Source organism: Bactrocera latifrons, unplaced genomic scaffold (genome assembly GCF_001853355.1).
Source record: "Bactrocera latifrons isolate USDA-ARS-PBARC rearing strain unplaced genomic scaffold, ASM185335v1 scaffold_34, whole genome shotgun sequence".
NCBI lineage: Eukaryota > Metazoa > Arthropoda > Insecta > Diptera > Tephritidae > Bactrocera > Bactrocera latifrons.
The window spans coordinates 1,622,586-1,646,048 of record NW_017536979.1 but is presented as its reverse complement, the minus strand read 5'-3'; the positions used below and the strand labels follow the sequence as shown (position 1 = coordinate 1,646,048).

The following is a 23,463-nucleotide window of genomic DNA, read 5'->3' as shown; positions in this document are numbered from 1 at the left end:
GTTCCCCAGCAGCACAACCTATCCACAGAGTGCGAAAGCGAACGATGTAGGTGGTTCGCCCGATGACACTAACCACCAACGTCCCACCTAGATGTGTATAAGAGACAGCCTATCCACAGAGTGCGAAAGCGAACGATGTAGGTGGTTCGCCCGATGACACTAACCACCAACGTCCCACTAACTAAGAAACTGAGTGCCACACATGTACATATATATGTGTATGTATATATGCGTGTAAGTATGTAGGTGTACTAGTCAAACAGCGCAACAAGTAGGCATGCGAACAAAAATACCAAATAAAAAACAAAAAACAAAGCARATAAAGTGAAAATCAAAGCAAATATGCCACAGTCACACACGCACACGATGATATGAATGCGCTATACAGCCAGTAGCCGGACTATGCCATCCCACCACTGGCCGCCATCAGCCGACACAGTTGAGCCTGTTAGTTTGTTAGGCAATCAGCTTTCTTAGTTAGAAGCGCACAAGTCATTGAACCACAAGCACTGCAACATGTGGAACGCACCAGCCAGCACAACCGTCAATGCTGTCTGTCGCAACAGCTTAGCTGGCTGGCCAATGTGGAGTTTAGGCAGCGGGGTGGCAGGGCAACTGATTGGTAGTGAATTGCGGGGCATTTATGGCAATTGGATGCCAATTTATGGCGCGGCATGCATACATACATACTAATCGTTGCATTTTTAGAGGAAGGCGAGCGAACGCATTCGCCGTCCATAGGAATAATAGCAGCGACGAATGGATGGATGGGTGAATACGCGAGTAACTAATAAAAGAAAAAGAGGAGTAAAGCGGCAWGCATTTTTCCTGGCATTATGGCAGTGAGTCTGTTGTACTGGGAAGACATGCCACAGTGGCTACTTTCACTTGAAACGGCAGTTAATACTTATAAATATCAGCATAAACTRTGGAGATTTTCAGCCCAACAGAATGGAGGCTTGCCGGCTAGAATTAAGGGCATAATTTGGGTCATGAGTCACGAGAACATTAAAAAGCAACTAATCCAAGGAGCAAATACGTTGCGAAATAAAGCTATAAAATTTAAAAATTATTTCTCCGAAATATGACTACATAGCAATTTTAAAAGTGTGTCAGAAGCTCAGTACCATACACCAACAAAGGACAAAGGAACCGGGCTGACAGGAGGCCGGAGATGGAGCGCGAATATGGGAGCACGGTCTAATGGGTTGCCACGTACACGACGAAGAGTTGGCGAACTGCGATACCGAAAGTCAGGTGTGGCGACGCACTGCCAAAAGGCGCATGTATATATGTATATTGCAGCTATGAGATGACAAACGAGACTCAATTCTCTTGAAGACAGTTAGGCCGACCGCTCGAGAAAAGCCAACTTGGAACTAGCTAGGCTCCCATACCCATGCGTTATCTGACTGGGGTACGTTGACTGACTAACTRTTTGACTTGACAACTGCATAAAACCATATGGAAGCCAATGCAACGCAAATCGGAAAACCAARATATACTCGTAAATGGAAAAGAGATGTCAAAAATTTGCAACAAGGAAACACTAGTTAATAAAYTGTGGCCCAAAGTCTAGTCTCTAGACTCATTAATCAATGTACATTTACAAATATGCTTAAAACCCTAACCCAACTCCCATCATGTGGTGACCAAATGCTGCCGAATTTCCGCCGCAATCAGCCCAAGAGATCACGACCTCAAGTCCGCAACTGGCGTTGGTCCGTAACGTTAAACGCTGAAACAGTTGGATCAGCCATCTCAGATCTAGCATAGGTAAACAGCGAACAACTCTTAATGATGACGCGTGCTTCACGTCTTAGCATAGGTTTGAGTACGAGTGAGTACGAGTAAAACAGACCCACGACGACGGTTTGAACAGTTGCACCAGTGGCGTTGCTTGCGAAATTTTAATTGCAATTCACAAAAAGACAACGAAATATTGGAAATCGCATTATCATGTGAGCGTTGAATAATGTATGTATATACATATGTGCCATTGGTGGTGCTGCCACACATATTGCAAATCACTTAAGCACATTTTAACACCTCCTCAATTGCAATTRCCGCCTGCCGGACGACCACCGACGATTGTTGAATGGCGGCTGCTTGTCGCCTGTCTAAACATCCGTCCGGTCGATCGGCCAGTTAAGTAAGTAGTCATGTGCATGCATACATATGTATGTATATCTCTCGTTAGTTTGTACGTACGTACCAATAATGGTTTGTTGCCTATCTGTCTGCCCTTCCGGCGCAGTGTGTTTGGGTGTCGATCTGTCTGTCTGTCTGCACGACCACTCAAAAGCACGTCTGCATGAATAAATGCTCGTACACGCCGTCGCACACATTTATGGCATGTCTGTATGTAGGTCTGCATTAATGAGCAGAGCGAAGTGCGTGGTAAGACACGGATCGCACCACCAAATAACAAATCAAAGTCGCAATAAAAAMACATATACTAAAAGTCCAAAATCAATTCATTAATTTAACACCAATAGCCGAAAGCTAAAGCGATAACAACAACACCAACTTAACAAATGTTCGAAACATGGAGCAAATGCGGCCAAAATATTGAATGAAATCAAAAAGTGCGTAGCCATAGCTTGGCACTTTAATGCTTGTTATATTATTACGGTCCCATATACACATACATATGTACAAACGTTATATATATGTTTTTCGTTTTATTGTCTTATATCATTTCATTCATTAAATCTGGTTTGTCCAAACTAAAGCGAACGTATAGTGGGACGAGCAGTTAGTCGGTCGAGCGGTATACACGCATACTCACGTATTATTTATAATACCCGTGTGTATTGCTGGGGCGAGCAATTTCATTGATTGATCCATTCATACACATAYATATACTATATGTACATATGTAATGTGTGTATGTTAACGAAATTTTGAATAAGCCCACAAAGGAAGTTAACGCCTGAAGAAATCACTTTGCGTTTGTGGAACCTGTTCGCCTACAGACGAAAACATGAAATACTGTCGAATTTATCAAGCTTCAGGGTAGGAGAGCATACAACAACAGAGGATAGCATATTTGTTGAATAGCTGTTCCATCTATAGCGAAAACAGACGAGACTTTTAAAAACTGATTTCTCTCAGTGAAATTCATGAAAGCAAAACGAATTTTAACTGGAGTATTTTTATTTTATTGTTAAACAGCGGATACTGTTCATTTGATTCATTATAATCATTGGAAGTCGTGTTAGTGACGCCATTCGATGACGAATCCCATGTGTGCAGCCTCATTTGGAAATCATAGCTGCGAAATGAATTTATAATCGAAATGCGAGCAGATTACAAATTTCCATTTAACACCCATCTTTCCGCTAATGGCAATTCGAATCGAAGCGGCGGGTGGGTGGTCAGGGTATACCACGAAAAGGTGCGCACTTCATTGACTTCCTCGGCACCAGCCGAATGAGAACAAAATATTAAGTGGTAGCTGTTCTAATTGTGCACAATATCRTATATATATACATGTATGTATATAGGTTTACACTTATATGATGTGTCTGAACTGCAACGCTCTGAGTGTGTGGCTGAATAACGGCTGCAATCTKAAATGTGCGCAAATAGCGAAGCTATGTGAATGCAATCCAATGATCTAAAAACTACTCGGAACATGAATTTTCACAGAAACTGTAGATTTGTTGGAGATAGCCGAGCGTTTCTACACACACACAACCGACCACTCGCTCTTATAAATWAATGTCAGTCTGTCCGAAAAGCCTCTTACRCTCAGAGCTAATCTCCAGTTCATAAATATTTACTAATATACAATCGGATGCGTACTGGTGGAAGGTGGTAACAACAGAATTCTTCTGTTGAGAAAAACGRAGAATAACGAAACGTGAGGAAAAGRAAAACCTGTGAAAAACTGTCTGTAGGTAGACAAATTGGCACCATTCAGTAGTTATAGAAATAAGAAAATCATGAGGAAGACGAGAACTGCAAACGGGTAATATTGTGCTTGCTCCACACACGTTTGACCGTCGCTCCAAAAAAACATTCGATAAAATCGGGCAAAGTAATGACTCTCCAAAGCGCCCGCGCACAAACCACACACAATGGTGCATTGGCATAAGAACATAAAAATGTGGTGAGACACCACACATCGCACGGCGCGCCGTTTAATCGCCCATTTGGTRGTTTCWATCCACGCGGGTACTTGTGTTGGTCAAGCCCACTCCMGTTGGAACTTTGGAGACAGCCTGGCCACAATCGACATTACGGAAATAAAATTAATAAGTCATTTAATGAACGTGCGGCATCGCCGTGGAACTGTGCGCAGCCGTTGCATAGAAAGCAGAAACAATAACAATAACAAAAAGCAATCACCGCTCTTGGTAAGCATTAGAAAACCTGTCATGCCGACGACTAACTGTCTGTCAAGTTCGGCAACAACAAACATATGCGTATGGATATGGCGGTCGACTCCGGTAAGCAGTAATGCATTGTTAGTACGGCTTCCCGCTGCGTATGCACAATCATTAGGGAATTCCCAAATATACGCATGGTGAGCGCTCATGTGACCTAGCAGTGGCACAGGTCAACTTTGCGACCGTTTTTCATTGAAACCGTCTATTGTCCAAATTCAGGACTTCCCGTCTACGTACGTGGGTTTGTTTGTGTACATGCGCATATGGCCGGGCGTGACAGTGTGTTGTGCGCAGGTATTTAGCTCGAAATATGTGCAATCAATGCTTGCGCTAGCATCTGTGTGGCATCAAATGTGGGAAATACCCCAATTACGCGCAAAGCAACAACAAAGGACATAGAATAAGGACGAGCACGGGAATTCCAGCAACTGTTTGAAGAAAGGTTGTGCCAACCAGGTACACACGCACCGGTGTGATGTGTGTCTCTGTTTGTCGTACTAAAGTATGCCTTCGTTTACTTTGAAGGCTCGATTGTTTTGTGGGCGTTTTGACTTAATGACAAAACTTTCCGATTCTTGGCTGTGGGGAAAACCAACTGGATTTCGGTAAAATACAGCGCATGGCTTGAAGATTTATGTTGTTCGATAAGCTAAGTTTCTTCTAAAATATGTGCTCCTCTTCCGATTGATTATAATAATATTTTCGCTAAAAAAAAGTTATTGTATATCCTATAACTTTATAAACTTAAGAATATATAATTATGTACTCGTCTATAAATAAAGTGGTGTGTTACACTTACCAACTGGTCTATTATTTCGGCGTGTACCCTCCGATTCTTCCAGCAAGAGTGGCGCATGCCGTCGGGCGCTAACCAGCGACGGCGCCGTGCAGATCAAGATGGCAAATATAATGAATTTGTAAAGAAGCTTGAGGGATGTTGTAGAGAGCCCTKCTGTTGTTGTTGGTGCAGTTGTCGATGTTGACGGTGGCGTTGGTCGCGCTAATTTCCCATCCGCCGTTGCTGCCGATATTGTGAATAATGCTGGAGATGATGTTATTAGCGTTGTACTTGCTGTCTTTCCAGATTTTTGCATATCTGTTGCCTTGACGGATGTGTTGCAGCTTTTGACACAYGTCGTGGATCGGCATGAACTGGATGCACTTGTCTTGCTGATTGCTGTCGTTCGCGACACTTTTGTACTGTTGTTGATGGCCATATTCATGTGGTTCGTTGAGCCTCTTGTACTTTAATACGATTTTATTGTTTGTCCTCTTGGTTTTGCAGAAGAATTTATTATTTCACACTTAATTTTCAGCAGCCTATATTACTTCGCTGTTGGAGAGATTGCACTTATTATTCTTCTTATATTTTCACTAGCACTTCTGCTCGAAACACTTTCGCACTTCACTAAATTATTTTTATTTTGAAAATTAATYGCCCTTAAATATACGCAAATATTATTTTAATATTAGAAAGATATTAGTAATTGTAAGCTTGCATGAATTTTCGACGTTTGCACTTGTTTCGCTTGTTTTATAACTATGGAACGGACAGTATTGTTGCGGTAATTTACGTCTTCACTATGTTGTCGTTGATTACACGCTATTAGACGCACTCAGAATGAGCAAGCCTACACGCTTCTTAGCGTTTGCGTTATACTTGGTTGTGAGAAATTTAAGAAACAGCCAGAGAAACTAAACCAACTGACTTGTTCTGTTGACAAACAAACGCGCTCGCGTTCTGACACTGACTGACAGAATGACCGCCGGCGGCGAGTGAACTGTGTTTAGTAGTTGGCTGGGTGACTCTGTGACTCTATAATACACTTCGCTGCRTATCGAGCACGGATAGCAAGCAGGTTGCGATTGTTTGTTGTTGATGTTGTTTGTTGCGCCGTTTGGTAAGTAGGTGGGTAAGTAGTGCGAAGCGCGCAAATGCTTAGATTAGATAACACCTTTGCCGAGTACAAAAATTATTAATTTTCTACGTTATCTTCTTCGGTTTTATTCTAATTTTTTTTTTTTTTTTTTGTTCTTTATGCTTTCGATCTTATTTAGATGGTACTCTTTAGGCTGTGCAGTCGGTCCTTAGCTTGGCGCTTATGATCTTCTTCCGTCATTCGTTTATCAATGAATTTCTACAATTTGGATTACCGTGTATTTAGGCGCCGTCGCTTTGTTAGCCTTCTCGTTTATAGACCTACAAACAAATCTGGTGCTCGCCGTGTTCGATGTGGTTGAATAGTGCAGTTTGCGTGAAAATTCTATTTTTGAATTTTAATATTTTTAATAAAGCGTTTATCTTGCGCGTATTTTTCGCCTCTATTGTAGCTGCTTCTTGTGATATTTGCCGTCTAGCCGTCGCTATTTCGGCGGTTTGTAATGAAAGAAAATTCGTATTTTTTGATTTACACACTTTATTTTTAAATTTTCACTTTAATTAAACACAATGCATACTGTCGTCACTGCTTGAGGTTTTGCTCGATCGGATATATTCACTTCAGCTACAGTAAAACCTAAATAAAATAAACGTTTRTTGATGGTAAAGCGTTGGTGTAACAGTTTACTCCAAAACACGTTTGCYTGTGGGCATTGATATATTGAATAGGTGACACCCTGATGGCACAGTTTTTAGCTGGCAAGCGATTGGTTGTGTAAAATGACGATTTTTATTGATACTACTGTTGTTCCGGCGSCATATATTTGTGCTCTAGTCTAGCCTAGCAATACCTATTTATTATTTTGGTATTTAACCCACAAGTTTGCTCCCAAAGCCTATGGAGCTCAAGGCCCTTTTGGAATCACGCGATTATTACTTAACAACWAACAACTGCTACGCGGCGGTGTGATAACAATTTACACTTCACATTTACTGTTGTGCATGCAAATAATTCGCATAGCTCGCGAAACATTTCAAAAAAATCTGCGACAAGTCAAATGTCTTTCAATTAAAATAATGCAACGCGGAACTTTTCGATTTTATTAACTTTTAATATGCGGACCGTAATCATCGATTCGATTTGTTTCATTTGATACTGAGTCGCGTTATGTTCGTCGTGTGCTCCTTAGCGAACGTTTCGGAAAATAATGTCCACACACGGGATCTGTCTCTGAATAAATAAACCCCTCAGCTAGCGCGCACTAATGGAAAGAAAAAACTTTTTTCATTCACTTAGTCTTTACAGTTGCTATTACCGTCGCTGCTGCTTGACTTAGTTGTCTGGCGGCTGGCTGTTTGGTCGCTCAAAGCGGTCGATCGTTCGGTGTGTACCCACTCTGCTCAAAAGCAAGCAAGATATTAAGATACTACGAATGGGTATGGCATACACAAACACAGACACCGTGAGATACACGATRTTGAGCTATTTCTGCTCTTTCGCGCCGCTCTGTTCGGCTATGCTCTGCGCAGTGCGCTGCTCACTATTGTACATTTATCTTAAAGCGCTGAGCTGTAGCTGCCGACGACTTAACCAAAAGAGCTAATTTGGCTGTTATTGCAATCAATTCTTGGGTTTGAATACGTCTGTATTCATGTCGTTAGCCGGTGTTGTTGTGTTTGTAGTGGACACTGCCGAATGCAACCACTTCCTATGCCAGAGAGTGGCGTCGACGTCGGCAAAATATACGTCGTCGTCAGCGACTAACGTCCGTTGCAGCTTGGTTGTCAACAACAATATGATCGTGTTGCTGAAGCCAACAGCCACGAGCACCGTAGATAACCGAAGTGCTGGCTATGCTCACGCTCCCATTTACATTCGCGTTCGCTTTAGTCATCGCGCAAACCAACAAATCTACAAGCAAATGTGGCGAATGAGAAACCAGAAACGATCCAATAATAAATGATGATTGCAGTGTTGCCAACGGGAAAGTTATAATTCTCAACATTAGTATGGGCATTCGCGAAAGAAGGAGAAATGTTTTTGGTTCTTGGTGATATGCCTGAMTGTGAAAATTTCTGAAAAATCGCTTCAATTCTTTTAAATATTAAGTCTATATTGAGGTTATGGTAGGCGCTTTCACAAATATACATATTTTACTTATTTTCAGCTTTAGTTTCCACTTAAAAATAAATTAAAGAATGGATTGGAGATAAAATAAAAAATTGCATTAATGTGATCGAATTATTCCGAACTGCATCTTCCAAACGATAAATACGGTTTGCAGGAACTCAACTGCAAAATACTGTCAGTCTTACGTTACATTACTCTCTCTACACTCTTTTTTGTAATGGCCAAAACGCGTTCGCGCACACCCGACGTTAACGCCACTGCCGCTGCCGCAGCCAACCTCGCAGTTCAAACAAACGTCATAAAAATGTTTGTCAACATTCTTTACTTCAGCAACATGTTGCTAATATGTTCATTTCATACACTGTGGTTGATTTCATTTTTATTTTGATTTAATTTTTGTGTTTGATTATAATTCTTTCTAATGAAGTATTTTATCATAAGACTGCAAGTGCGAACTCGGCTATAAATATAATTACATTTTCCTCAGTAGGTGGGAAAATTCTTACGTGGAGTTCTAAACCGAATTTTTAATTACACTTTTATACGAATATGAGATGTAATTGTATTAATACACATTTTTTTATTTTTATGCTCAGTAAAAATTATAGTTTATGAAAATTAATGCAAATTTGTATGGGAAAAGAATCTTCTCTTGAAGTTTTTTCAATTAATAGGAATACTTATACATATAGTAACTACCTTTGATCGATACCACTGCTTGATATTTATTAATTTTTATTCATTATAAAGATATTTTACGAAAGCAAWATTGACAGTAGGGTCGTATGTATTTAATGACTTTAAGCTAGGTTATGTGAAATAATGATTATATGAATTACTTGAGAATTACTTTACTATGAAATTGATGAAATAAATTCAATTTAGTTAAACGAGTATAATGCACTAATAAGCGTATTTACATACATATTTTGATATCATTACATTTGTATGTGTAGTAAAATATTCATAAGAATCACGCAAGCCTTGTTTATGTTAGACAACATCATTATCGAGTTACGCACTGTAATAGCTAACATCATTATTGCCACTTTTACAATCATAAATTCATGCATACATGTCTGTGAATGTGCGCATAAATGCATGTATGTCGGTCCGTTCAACAGGATTCAATCCGCTCGTTGTTTGCCATCAAAATCCAATGGCAACGAAAACCACGACGACAGTTTTTAATTGCACCACCAATTAATTTGCATGTAAACACAAATTGATCACAGCAACAGCAGCTGAAAGAAGTCGGGGAGCAACAGAGAGCAACAGTCGCGACGTACTGGCGAATAGCAACAGCAATAATAATAAGAGCATAGTATAATATGCAAACTACAAAAACAGCATAACCATATCTACAAACTCACGCACACACGTACTTACTTACTCACACCCGATGTGCGCGTTAATCGGGTGGCAACAATGCAACACCAGCAACAAATGTCCAACAGCAGCGTGCACCTCGCCCACTGTTATCTTTTTCTGGTYTTATGGTCGCTTTTTGACTTATGTGCGGCTTTGCAACACATCGCTTGTTGGTGCTTCAATTATGTGCATGGATACGGGTGTTGTACCCACCAACTGATTGCCGACTATGCGCAAATTGTGGCACGTACCCGACCCGTTGTCGCTGTCCAACAGACATGAAGTTAATGCCACTTGCAGTGGCGTAACGCTGTTGCATGTTGTCAATTGACTAATTTGCCACAAAGGACCGAGTTACCGGCGCGAATGCAAGAAGACGCGAAAATTGAAGCAAATTGCATGAGTCTTTGAAGATGCTGCTGGTGTGAGTGATGCTGACGCTATTGTGTCATACATATATAATATTTGTATGCCGCCGTGAATGCTGTTGCCGATCGCAGTGTTGGTGGCGAAKATGCTGATAGAATCGATGGATAAGCAGCCGTTCTTGGCGAAGGATACTTTATTTTATTTCCTTATAGCTCTACAGTCAAAAGAAATCAAACGCTAACAAGCAATTCTTTGAAAAAAAAAAACCCCTTCAATTGACCACTTTACTTACAACGAAACAGCGCCCGTTTCGCAATTTGAAATATTTTCTCGATTACGGTATATCCCAAAATAGAAATTTTACAGGTGCCCCMGTATGCGAGTATCCGCCCGACGAGAAGTCGACCATATACGAATAAAATGTCATTTTCAAATCACGATCTATTTGAGAAATCCATTTCTCCCACAACCACACCCTGCCACCACCCCTTAAACAAGAAATGGCAGATTATAACAACAAATGTTAGCAAAGCATAAAATTAATAAGTTAGCAAATTAAAAATGAACACGATTTCGCGTGATGTGTGAGATTTGTTCAATTTGTTCGATTTTGCATAGCCATTGATCATACCAGCTCCACTCGCAGCTAAAAACACGCTCGTATAAATGATATATGTATTTGTTATGCATTTCATCACATATCAAGGCAATTTATTGTGTCTACTTCAGCCAAGAACTGTYCATCAAATGATCGGCCAGCGTGTCCAATGGGTCTCTCTCAATGATACAGAAGGCTATTTATTGAATGTTTGAAATATACAAGTATGTAAAGAATGATTGTATAAAACCTCATTAATGGTATTTAATAACCTAATTTCATCCTTTAGASTTTAACATAAAGAAGATCAAGYTACCACTAGGAGATCGTTAAATATTTCTAAAATAACAAATATTTCTTAAATACRGGAAGATGAGATGGAAACATTCAGKCACTTCCTCCGCCATTTGTAAGATAGTCGATAGTCATACTTTCGGCAAACGAGCAGAGATAGCCTAAGCTGATATAAGGCTCAAAGTGCTTTTTCGATTTTTGAGGGTCATGATCAGTTATGATCAGTATATGTATAACAGTTTTAGGTATCACAACAGATCGGCGTTCTAAGTTATTCAAGTGAGATGCCTTTTGCCGTTTGTAGCATTGCATCTAAAATTGCTTACTAAGTGGAGCGATGTAATCGTGCATAGGGAATATTAAAATCTAATAAATCGTTCATAAAGCCTTAGTTATCGCTTCGTTTCTAACAGATTGACATTTTTAATTGATCACCTCTTTCAGCAATCTGATTGGAATATTTAAAGTATCCTCAAGAAAAGGTAAGACCACCCCCACCAACTGCAGCCGCTTAATATATTGAGCGTACAATGTGAATTTTCACGATGAACTTAACGCTTGCTTAAGTGTTTTATTAGGTTTACATAAACTTTGAAAATAAAACAAAGGCTAAGTAAAATTGTTATTAGATTTATTTATCGGAAACATTAATGATTTACAATTTGCATAACATTTGTTTTGCCACAAGTAGGAATGCCTAAGTAAATACCCACAACTCGTGCCACCCTGCCAATTGGCACCCTCGCACCGAGACTCCACCCGCATCAACAGCAGCGGTGAACGCTTTCCTATCCATCGACTAACTGGTCGTTTGCATGGCCGGTTGATTAACTGACCGTTACGACTGCGGCGACGGCTGCTGTTTCTGCCACCGGCGCTGGTCACTGGGCCGGTGACGCTCTGACTTGAGGAAGTATGAAGTCATTTTTATTTTCAGCACTATTTACGTCGCTACCCCGAGTTCCATGTAGAATTGGAATCAAATGAAATTTATGCACATATCTTCAGGGCGTACACGAGCTACTCGCGCACGACTACAACGGTACATACACACATGTAGATATGTTTGTATGTATTTTCATACATATACATATATACATATGCTCGTCTATACAACCATACATATGTATGTACGAACACTTGTTGCTGCTACTGTCTTACAAAGTAGAATTCCTGCTCTCCACTTACAGCAAAATCGAAAGCTGTGACTTGATTATTGCTTTTGTTGTTGTTGCATTTTTAATTACTGTTTGTTATTGAACATATCGAATGATATATGGAGTACAATTGATGAATGAATGTGAATGCAAATACGAGACTACGAATGAATTTGTGTTAGAAGCGCAAATCCCACATGTGTACATACAAACATAAATTTATATCTGCCGATACGATCTGGGCGGCACGTTCAGAGATTCTACTCTTCAGCTTTTTCTCCGAATATTCATAGTATATTCATGAAAATTCACATTGGGAAGTCCACTGGCCGTCGACTTCTAATCGCTGCGAAGTTTGGGTTTAGTTGTCACTACATACAAGACCGGAAAATATTGGTTAGTCGAAAAAGCCCTTTCGTATTTTGTTAATAGATGCCGTTGCAGTCGTATAACTCCAGTGCTACCAATCACATTGTGTCACACCATATAATGTTGGAAAGGTGATATTTTCATTTAACCTAAAAAAATTAAATTCGGTCAAGTTGAAAAAAAGTTACAGATGTTCAAAAATGAGTGAAAATAATGAAGAGATTTGCTATATTTTGAAATTTGTATATAAAAAATKGAATAATGCCACGCAAGCGACCAATAAAATGTATGAAGTTCACGGAGACAATGCTGAATCAATTCAAGCAGCACAAGAATGGTTCGCTCGCTTCCGTTCCGGAGGATGCACCTCGCTCTGGTCGACCTATCCTTGAAAAAGCCAATGAAATTATGGAAAATATTTACCAGGACCGTCACATAATCAGCCATAACATCGCTAAGAAACTTAAGGGGTTAGGCCACTCTAGAATTTTCGGAATTTTTTTTTTTTTTTTCAAATGATACATTATGGTCTCATAAATGTTATCCCGAAAGATTATGACAGGGAAAATATTCTAAATGCCCCATATTCGTTATCTAATCGAAGGCCGTTCGTTCGGGAGGGAGCCGAAAAGCAAAACTTTAAACGCGTTTATCTCAAACCTGTTTTTTTCAAGTTGGCCGGAAACATAACTCAAACAATTTACAACCGATTCACTTGAAATTTTGACAACGTTTTCAGAAATACACTATCTATAGAAGTACGTAGGATTTTTTTATCTTGCATAGTTTSTTTTTTATTAACAAATTTCGAACAATTTTTTATGCCAAATTGTTACTTGTCCCTTCAAAAATGCATATATCGAAAAAACCCTACGTACTTCTGTAGCTARTGCTATTTACAAGCGGAAACCGTTCAACAACTTATTAAAATAAAAAAAATTACAGGAGTTGTATGTCCGGCCGTGGTTCCCAATAAAACGGAGACATCCTAGGGAGAACGCTGTGTAACCGCCATTTTTCAATTAATTTTTCTTCAAAAATTGTTATAAGCAGTTAATTATATGTGTAATAAATCCCTTTTGTTAAAAACCAGATTTATTTAATATTTTTCCCGAAAAAAAATCTCAAAAAGGCCTATTTTGTGGCCCTCTAGAGTGGCCTAACGCCTTAACATTCATGATCAAACCGTTTTGAACAGGCTAGCTCGATGAAGATGCTCGATGTTTAGGTACTACATGAAGTATCTGTGAAAAATTTAATGAATCGAATTAACATATGCGATTMTTTGCTGAACCGAAATGAAATCGAACCATTTCTGAAGCAAATCTTAACAAGGACGAAAAATTTATCAAATGTGTAGAAGATCATGGTCCAAGCGTGGTGAAGCACAAGAAATGATCGCAAAGCCAGAAATGTCGCCTCGAAATATTATGCTGATTGTTTGGTGGGATTGGCAAAGAATGATCCACTATGAGCTGCTGTAGTCTGGTCGAATGATTCTACATTTTACTGCCAACAACTGATGAGATTGAAACGAGCAATCAAAAAAACGGCCAGAACTAATCAACAGAAAGAGCTTCGTCTTCCATCAGGACAACACTTGACTCGACAAAAACTGGGAGAGTTGGCTTCTTTAAAAAAAAACGAAATACGAAAGGACTGTTTAATACTATGTGTATAAGTAGTACATAGGTCCCGAACTAATTCTAAAAGTTGGAAATAAAAACATAACCTTCAAACAAACTTCAAGTTGGATAAATTTGATATGCATGCTTTCTGCGACACAATCTTAGCAAAGTTTAAAAATATATTTAACACGACCACAACGAATACCATTTATAAATAACTGAAGAAGTGTGAGCATCGAAGCAAAACTTAGCACCAAAACGTCTGCTACCAATTTTCTACCAAAAATTGTCAAGATTAATAATCTCCACTTAATTTCAACGTACATATCGATTGACATGTAGGTATTTTGTAAAATCGAACGAGAATCCTGTGATTTTATACCAAACAACATATCAAAATTAAAACGAGTTTAGTCACTTTTGTCTACAAAATAAATCCGACGAGAACAATTATAAATTTGTCACTACAACCTCGCACTAAATTCTAATAGTAAAAGAGTTTTCGCTATAGACATGACTACACACATTCAAACATATGTTTGTATAATGAATATAAATATGACATTACAACCCTTTTTGGATCATTCTATCTCAACTTCATGCATCAAATAACGTTTTCCTTCTCTAAATAGCTGACGATTAGACCAAAGTGTGATTTACTGCTTATAAGAATAAATATTGCGAAAGCGAATTACAACTTATGGGGCACTTCACAGAATTCGTAATGATGTGGGAAATATGATCGCATCATCAATTAACTGAAAAGCCGTAATATAGAGAACGATAGCAATCTCAACAAACTGATTATTTGAGACATACTTATGTAAATATATACTATACATACATACATAAATAAATATGCTGTTCGTCTGGCCGACGACTATGCTGATCGCCGCCAAAGCTTCTGCCGTTGCACTTTCAATATTTCATTTGCCGACTCTTCAATGACAATGTAACCACAAGAGACTACATTCCAGCGACGATCGCCAATGACTGACTGTGGCTGCCGCGTGCGGCTATGTGAACGCTGACAATGTTTAAATTGATTACGGTTCGGTTGTAAGCTCGACTATCTTGCTAAGCCCGATAAAACTCCAATCAACGCATCAGACGGGTATTCATAAGAAATATGTATGTATGCATGTATGCGCGTATTAAAATCCGCAGCATCATAAATAAATATCAACAATAGTTGCTAATGAATATCTTCAGATTCGGATAAAATCTAACACTTGGAATGCCGCCCACACAACTCTGAATTATTGCCTATTGACGTCCTTATATCTTTCATTCTGCAGTTTTAAGTACATATGTATATATAAGTAAGTGTGTGTGTGTGCATAGAGTTTGACATCATCGCTGATATATGTTGACTGTGGCTGCCAAAGCCGCTATCGGTGTCATATTTTCATTTACCTTGTGGTAACTATTCTGTTTTCAACAGCGTTGATTGATAAATTTATCTGCTAATTGCAACAAAGGGGTTAGCTGCTTGTATTGCGAAAGAAATAGGTGGAAGTAGTATTTATGGTAACTTTTTGTTTTACGTATTGGTCCCTCTTTTTCTATATCACACATTATTTAATTAATATTTGTGCAAAATGATTTTATTGTGCTTTCGCTATTATTTCTTAGTTACTTCTTTGCTTGCTACTCAATTAACACACAACAATAAGAACATATACCATACCATACAGAAGTGCATAACACATTCAAAGTGAAATTCGAGCTAAGCATTGACATCTCCCTGATTTGACGTTGATTTCTCCTGGTTTGCCTTGGATTAAGTGATTTGTGCGAGTTTAAGCGGTGCAACTGTTTACCAGATAAAATAATTCAAGTAGCTTAACAGAATAAACATGCGTGTATACACATATATACATACATACATCATATAAATATAGATACATACATATGTAATTTCACACTCGTTTATACGTATTTTGCCATGCAGTACAACACAATAATTAGCGCAGGTGCTAGCAGTATGACAGCGATACAAATGATTGTAAGTCATTGATGACATTTGAGATATGCGTTTCTATATAGCTATGAAAATATACATACATATGAACATATGTAAGTCAGTGTCTATATATTCAGGTATTCAATGGCTTGGTAGGTACATCGTTTGTCAAGATTTTTGAAATCATCATAATTGCTCTCTTCGATTCACCAAAGCCAAGACGAATTGCGTATCAAACAAACAACTGGTATAAATCAAAGAGGCTGGCAAAATTGGATAGAGATAACGGAAAATATTAGATTCAAATATGATAATGATAAAGTACAATACAAATGCAAGATACCTATGATTGGCTCAGTTGCCAGAAGAGTAAAGTGTACGCATTTGAACGAATCCAACAAGCCAAACAAATAAAAAAGCCTCGCATCGTAACATACAAAAGTATTATTGCAAAAGTTGCGTATCGAAGGCGGCTAAGCATTCATTCATAGATGTAAGTTGAGAAGTTGACTCAAAGTCATTCTAGTCATTTTAAATATATTAAGATAAGTGTATAAAAAAAAAGTTTGGGAAAATTCTTTGAATACTTGATCAAATGCGACATGCGACAAAATTACTTTATATGTATTTCAAGTGATTAACTAAGAAATGGGAATAAAGTTTCGCCGACAAATGCCTTATCAGCTACCTTTATGGAAAGCAATGCGCTCATACGATTAACGGTATGTATGTATGTATATGGGTTTAATTGCCTTTCGAGCAAATTTATAAATATAACAATTCTCTCTTTAACTAACTATTTATAAAGTAAACAGAAGTAAGTGGCAAAGTGTGATCGTGTGAATAAAACGTATAATGTTAGAAGTATATATGCGCATATTGTACATACTTACATACATGAATATAATATTTATTTGTACACGTGTTTATCTAAGTGCGACATCGAATCAAATAGCAACCCGCAGATGACACGAATAATATTTAAATTTAATTATAATTTTCTTTACCAGAAACAAACTCGATTTACATCATTATTTCATGAGACTAAAGACATTAAAGAGGAAGAAAGACATAAGGTGGCAGCTCCACACAGATAGCTCTCGGATTTTTGGCAGTAGGTTATGACTGGTATCGCAATTTAAAAATTACTCCGAAATGAAACAAACACACAAACATATTCGTTTTCCAATTTTCATTGTTTTTACCACGTCTTTCGCCGTTTTAAAATCTGCCTTGTAACAAACTTTTTCTGGTCTTAGTTTGGGTGCAACATATAGTTAATTGGTAACACTAATTGTCAACTGTTGTTCCAACCACAAGCCACAGTGAATGCATATGTATTGCAGCAACAGTAACAAAGAAATATTGAAAACGGTTTTATAGGTCGAGTGTTGAACATAAATTCATGTATTTTTCCTTTTTTTTTATAACCCACACATACGAATTTGTACACAGTACTGGTGATTAGGACATACTATGGGAGTTAGAGAGGTTAACAAGTTAACAATGCTGTTGAATATCTACTACAGTAACTGAATTTGCGTAAGCCTATAGGAATCTTTTGGTACTTTCTTGTATGATTCATGAAAAATAAGTTTTGGCAGGGCGATAGCGAGGATGAAAAAGTCTTATTAATAAAAAAGAATGTGTCGACTTTTATACGTATTGAGGTTGAAACATGAAATACATACATTGGTACAGTCTATACTTGGGCGTACAGTGTAATCATTTAAATTAAATACACCTTATTAGTGTAACTTTTGATCTTACAAGGCAAATATTGATTAAGAGTGCTGGACTTGGTTTCACGTTTAGTGGTATTTTCCTAAACTTATTTCATATTATACTTTTGACAGGATTTAAACGAATACCAACTAAAGGTTGATCCATTTCGAAGACTACTATTTTAAAGAAAAAACWCAGAAGCTTCAAATTTAATGGGGAATGTTTATTATCATTCGATAGAACATTCTTTGGTATTTATTTTTTGAATGTAGTCTTTTCCAAATGTTGGCCGCGATTCATATTTTCCATCCCTTAAGTCCAATTTTCGATGACTCTTTCGATCATTTTGACTGGTAACTGGCAAATGGCACGCGTAATGTTTTGCTGCAAGGCTTGAATCAAAATATGATTGTCCGCATAGACATGAGACTTTACATATCCCCACAAAAGTCTAATAGTGTGATTTCACATGATCTTGGTGGCCAATCGACTGGCCTAAACCCTGAAATTATCTTCTGATCGAAGTGTTCTCTCAATAAATCCATTGTTTGATGCGATGTGTGGGAAGTGGCGCCGTCTTGTTGAAACCCAATGTTGCCGAGACCAATTTCAGTTTGCTTCAATTTAAAGCATCAACTAGTCGGTTAACATGGCGCAATAATAATTTCTGAAGAAATGTAGGGCGATGATTTCTTCGGCATAAAAACCAAACCAAACCGCTCTTCGTCCCAAATGCAAGCTTCACTTCATTCGTTCTCATAGTAGAGAGTGCTACTCGGCAGTACAATTGAGCGCAGAAAAGTGTGGATTTTACCAAATCTATTGGATTTTGTATACTGATTCAGAGTATCAATAGTATTTCTGCTATGTTATTGTCATATAGTTTTATCAGTTGTGTAGATATTATGATAGGCCATCGTGTGGACGATAATTTTGGTGCAAGGAAAACCATCACATAAAGCAAAAACCCAAAATTTTAACTAAAGTAAACGTATCCAACGGTTGAAGTCATTCTCTGACATACTTAAAACTTTAAATACCACATAATAAATTGTAAATTTTAAATCGAATACAAAAGCACCGAAAACTCTTACAATACTTGTAATTAAATGGTATGTTTAACAAGCAAGTGCAAAGTGACGCAAGGTTGGTGGAATGAATGTTGTGAATATTGGAGACTATTTCGACAACTGAACGTTGGAAATGGAAATKTTTGTTTGTCAGTATTAACGCGTCCATATGTATGTATACRCACAGGAATGCATGCGCATTCACTCAAATGTGTTTGAGTTTGTTTTGCTTTTTCTCTTTATTATTGAATGTGTAATGTTGATACTTTTGTGGGAATGCAYGATAAGAGCTCACATTATTCTTGTCATCGCCCCTTATTGCAAGCAGCGATCGACGACGCATTGTTGYTACGACCCCACTTGCGAGGTAACGAGTTGACAAGCTGGCGTTGCGGCGCTTTGCTGGCCCATTGAGCAAGTCAAACTAGAAGAAATCGAATGAGTATGGTGATATATGAGCATAAGTGAGTGTTTGGATATTTATAAATGCATTTCCATATATGTATGTAYATATGTACTATACATATGTAAGCGCACAATAAGCAGTGAGTATTTAAGTAGTGACCTAAGACCGCATTACTTTATATTCCTTTAAATAAATTATATACAAAAGAYATGAAACATACTTATACAACTGAGAATTTATGTGTGTCTCTTTGTATTTCTGTGGTGCTGCGGTAATTGCGTTGAGTCGTATACTCAAATATTGATATGATAACGTAAACTGGGTCAAATACGGTTGACTAACAACAGAAGTAAGGAAAATGTTGTTTGCAAGCTATCAAATTTATAGTTTCATAAAATATAACATGTTTTGTAAAATAGTAGTAAATATTTCCTTTCGGTGGTGCAAAAATTTTAGCAGTATTGGTACGAGTTAGTTTGGTTATATCAAACGGAAACCACGGTAACCAAGCACTGGTTTCAATTTAAATACGAAATATTTATTGATGCATATATTTCTTCCTAAGATACAGACACCAGTTTTGTGAAAAAACTGAATAAATACCCAGTCTAATCGCCACTTTCGTCAGTTTCTGCTCAATTAACAATTTTTCGGTTTCTAGCCTTACATTCAACATTACTTTGCACAAAATATATATAATAAATTATCTGAATTGAGTTTTAGCTATTTTTTCAGATATCAGCAATTTAGTTCACATAGTTTTTATAYTATTAAGAAAGCTATCTATATTCATAATATTTTTTTATTTGCCAGCTTTTTTGGAACAAAGTARTGAAGAAAACTTTTTGGTAAACTGATTTGAATTCTATACCATATGTTGTTGAAATGTCACCTACAAAAAATAATAATTTTGTGCTATAATTGTAATAAGAATAACATGTTTAAAAATAGCTTTAACACGTTTACATTAGGCGTTAGAAAATTTTTAAGTCTGAAAGTCATAAATTTTTTTTGGTGATAAAAACGGTTTGTATATTTTATGGAAGATTGACAAATTGTATATATAAATGAAGGGGTATATATATTCTATAAAAAAAAAACCAAACCTTGTATACAAATCTATAAATAAAATCTCTAACAAATTATTTGGAATATTCCAATAAGAAAACGATTAGCCTCATGTACAATAAACAGTAATAAAATAGTGAAATATATTGGGAAGGTTTTGTTTGCACAAACTGGAAAATACATTTATTAAAATTTTTTTTTTTTTTGATAGGATAAAATGTTGCTACTGTAAAATTAAAAATTTCTTTCTTTGTATATTTCCAAAACTCGGCGTTTCTTTGGACTGTCACTCTAGATGAGTCTCTTTAAATAAAAATAATAGTTATAACTTTTCTCTGAATGGAAGCGAAATTCAACCCATAGAAAATTTCGGTTAGGATACAATATTCCATATGTTTGCGAAGATCGTGAAACGCATTCGCCAAACAGCACTAAAAGGARCTAGGTCATGAGCAAAAAAGTTGTTTCAATTAATTCCATGAATACYATATTTATATATGTATGTATTTTGATAGACATCACATTATACTAAACATTTGTATGTCGACCCGTTTGAGCGCTAACTCCACGCACTTATAGTAAGCTGACCAATTGACTAAAAAACAAACGTGAGACTGGAATTATTGCTTTTCCAAAGTAATTGCAGCAATTTGTCTTGACATTTGCTGTGAATATATCCCACGCGTACATACCCAGATGCTAATGAATGTGTATATATAAGTGCATTTATATTTTTTTATTTGACTTTCGACTTACCTACCTCTTAACGTACTACATACATATTTTCATATGCATTTAGAGTTCATCCATAAAATGTGCTTCATAAGGTAATGCGTAAAGGTGTGTGTTTGCCATATGTCTCGCAAGCCTACAAAATTCTCCGATATACAATATCAATATTGACTCAAATTATTGCGAATAAACAAACACTTATACATATGTAAGTGTGTGTACTAGATATGCCGCAAATATTGTCACATGGAAGGCTTAGGTAAATAAACTGCAAATAAATAAATTATGGCAATTGAACTCTTTCAGCTGTTGAAGGTAGAAAAAAGGGTGATCATTTGATAAGTTTTAAAAATACAAATGTATCTGAACAAATGGGTGCGATCCATTGCGAGTCCATTCGCACTGTTTATGTACTTATTTACATGCAGTTAGGCTCTTATTCTTATTTCAGAACCAAAGAGAAAATAAATAGTCCAAGCAATATTAAATATTCCAAAGCATATCTGTATATTTGTTATGAAAGTTAGGTCKTCATGGCCTTTTTACCATGAAACCTTTTCAACTAACTAACCTACAGCAACTTTATGCCATCCKGGAGATCCGCGTCTGGTAGTAAATGTGGACAACTGAATTAATTTGAAAACTTTCCTCAGCCACTCATATTACACGGACTAAACTAAATGTGTGTTAATTTTTCACAGCCCCACCCACTTTTACATTTCYCACAAATTAGAGGGAGTTAGTTCACTAAGGCCCATATTTAATGGAATTAGTTTGTAGTTCTAAACAATTACTTAAAAATAAATATTATACCCCTGAGCATGTGACTGGCRTGTGATATTGCAATATAATCGTCATTTATACATCAATGCATACAACCCTCTGTCCTTACATTATTGTAAAAATCATCAAAATGACGCCCGAGGCGTATACGTAATTAACTGGCTCAACAAGTCAACAACAACGCTGAGCGGCCTTCAGGCTTATTTTGTACTAAACTACTGCAGTACATTTGATACGAACCTTAATCGTTGCTGCCGAAATTGAAATCTCTTAAGTAACAACGTCGTATTTATTAATAATATTATTTWAATAAATTTTTCGGATCAGACTTATTAATATTAATAATTGGCTCTTACAACGCATGAACACTTCTTTGAATTAATTTTGATAGCTCAAGAGATGCATCACTATGCGGGTAGAAGCCGCGGTAGTACCATTTTGCGTTGATGCTATTCGTGAAGAGCGCTGTGTCGTTGATCCAGCGTTTTGTATTTTCTGCGTTTATTCGCTTGCGGACGCACTCGAATTCTGCTCCTATTAACAATGCTATTGACAATGTGATTGCAGTTGTTGTTATAGTTGTTGTATTCGTTTTCGTATTCGTGATTGTTGTTGCTGTTTCTGTTTGTTTTGTATAAATGGCACGCGCGCATTTTCCACATACAGTGTGCCGCAGACAACAACTAAACCGTCGACGTCACCGACGCCGTTGCAACCGCCTGCGCCGGTGATTATTCTTCACTTCGTATATTTCGTTTCGATTCGGATATTCGCTTCTTGCCAATTGAGCTTTCGCGTTTCTTTCCGCTTRCACTGTTATGGCTGTTTCACTGYGTTTCTTTTCWATTATTGTCTCACAAATGCTTTTAAAACCTTTGCTCTTTGATATCACTCGCRCCGCGTTGCACTTTGACTACGCRTGTGTTTAAAATCGGAATGCGCACACCCTCGTTGACGGGAAAYTTAAAGCGAACGCAAACACTTGGCAACAATTAGCAAAGGTCAGATGTTCGGAGACGCGTAATTTGTAAGGTCATTGATTTGCGGMCGAAAACACGGTGGATAAGTTATTTCGCACTTAGAATTAATAAGCAAAAAGATACAGCGGAAAATTAGCGCACTCACGGCACCACTAACGTTGGTAAGCACGATCTTGGACAAACTGAAGTTGCGGTGAGACACAATTGTCAGCAAGCTAGGCGGACAGGCAGCTAGTCAGCCAACCAGCCTGCCAACCGACCGTTCTGCTGTCCGGCTGAGGTGATTGCGCAGCTCAGCACAGCGTCATAGTACGCGTGCGATCACTCGCGTGTGGTACGCGCTCCGCCGCACCGTATGCTCACCAACACACTTGTCCACCAATTGTTGTCGTATTTCATTTCATATCTTCTCGCTTGAGCGGCGCCAACACAAAGCAATAAGAYGAATATAAATGTATTTGTRTATTTGTAGTAGCCCCATTGAATACTATCGTCAGCAACGACAACTCTCAGAGCAGCAGAATAAAAATATATGTATAA

The 23,463-nt window shown here is 37.7% G+C and overlaps 1 protein-coding gene across 8 annotated transcripts in view; it reads right to left on the bottom strand.

Annotated features, from left to right (window-relative positions):
• LOC108971407 (dorsal-ventral patterning protein Sog) overlaps positions 1–23,094 on the bottom strand; it is a 71,262-nt gene extending 48,168 nt beyond the window's left edge. The window contains exons 1-2 of one of the 8 annotated variants that reach the window (XM_018937447.1): positions 22,300–23,094; positions 5,197–6,913 (exon numbers count right to left, since the gene is read on the bottom strand). In XM_018937447.1, the coding sequence (XP_018792992.1) occupies positions 5,197–5,620 (424 nt within the window). In that variant the 5' untranslated portion in view covers positions 5,621–6,913; positions 22,300–23,094. The other 7 variants (XM_018937450.1, XM_018937448.1, XM_018937454.1 and 4 more) reach the window with 7 other exon arrangements.
• Positions 23,095–23,463: the final 369 nt, after the last annotated feature.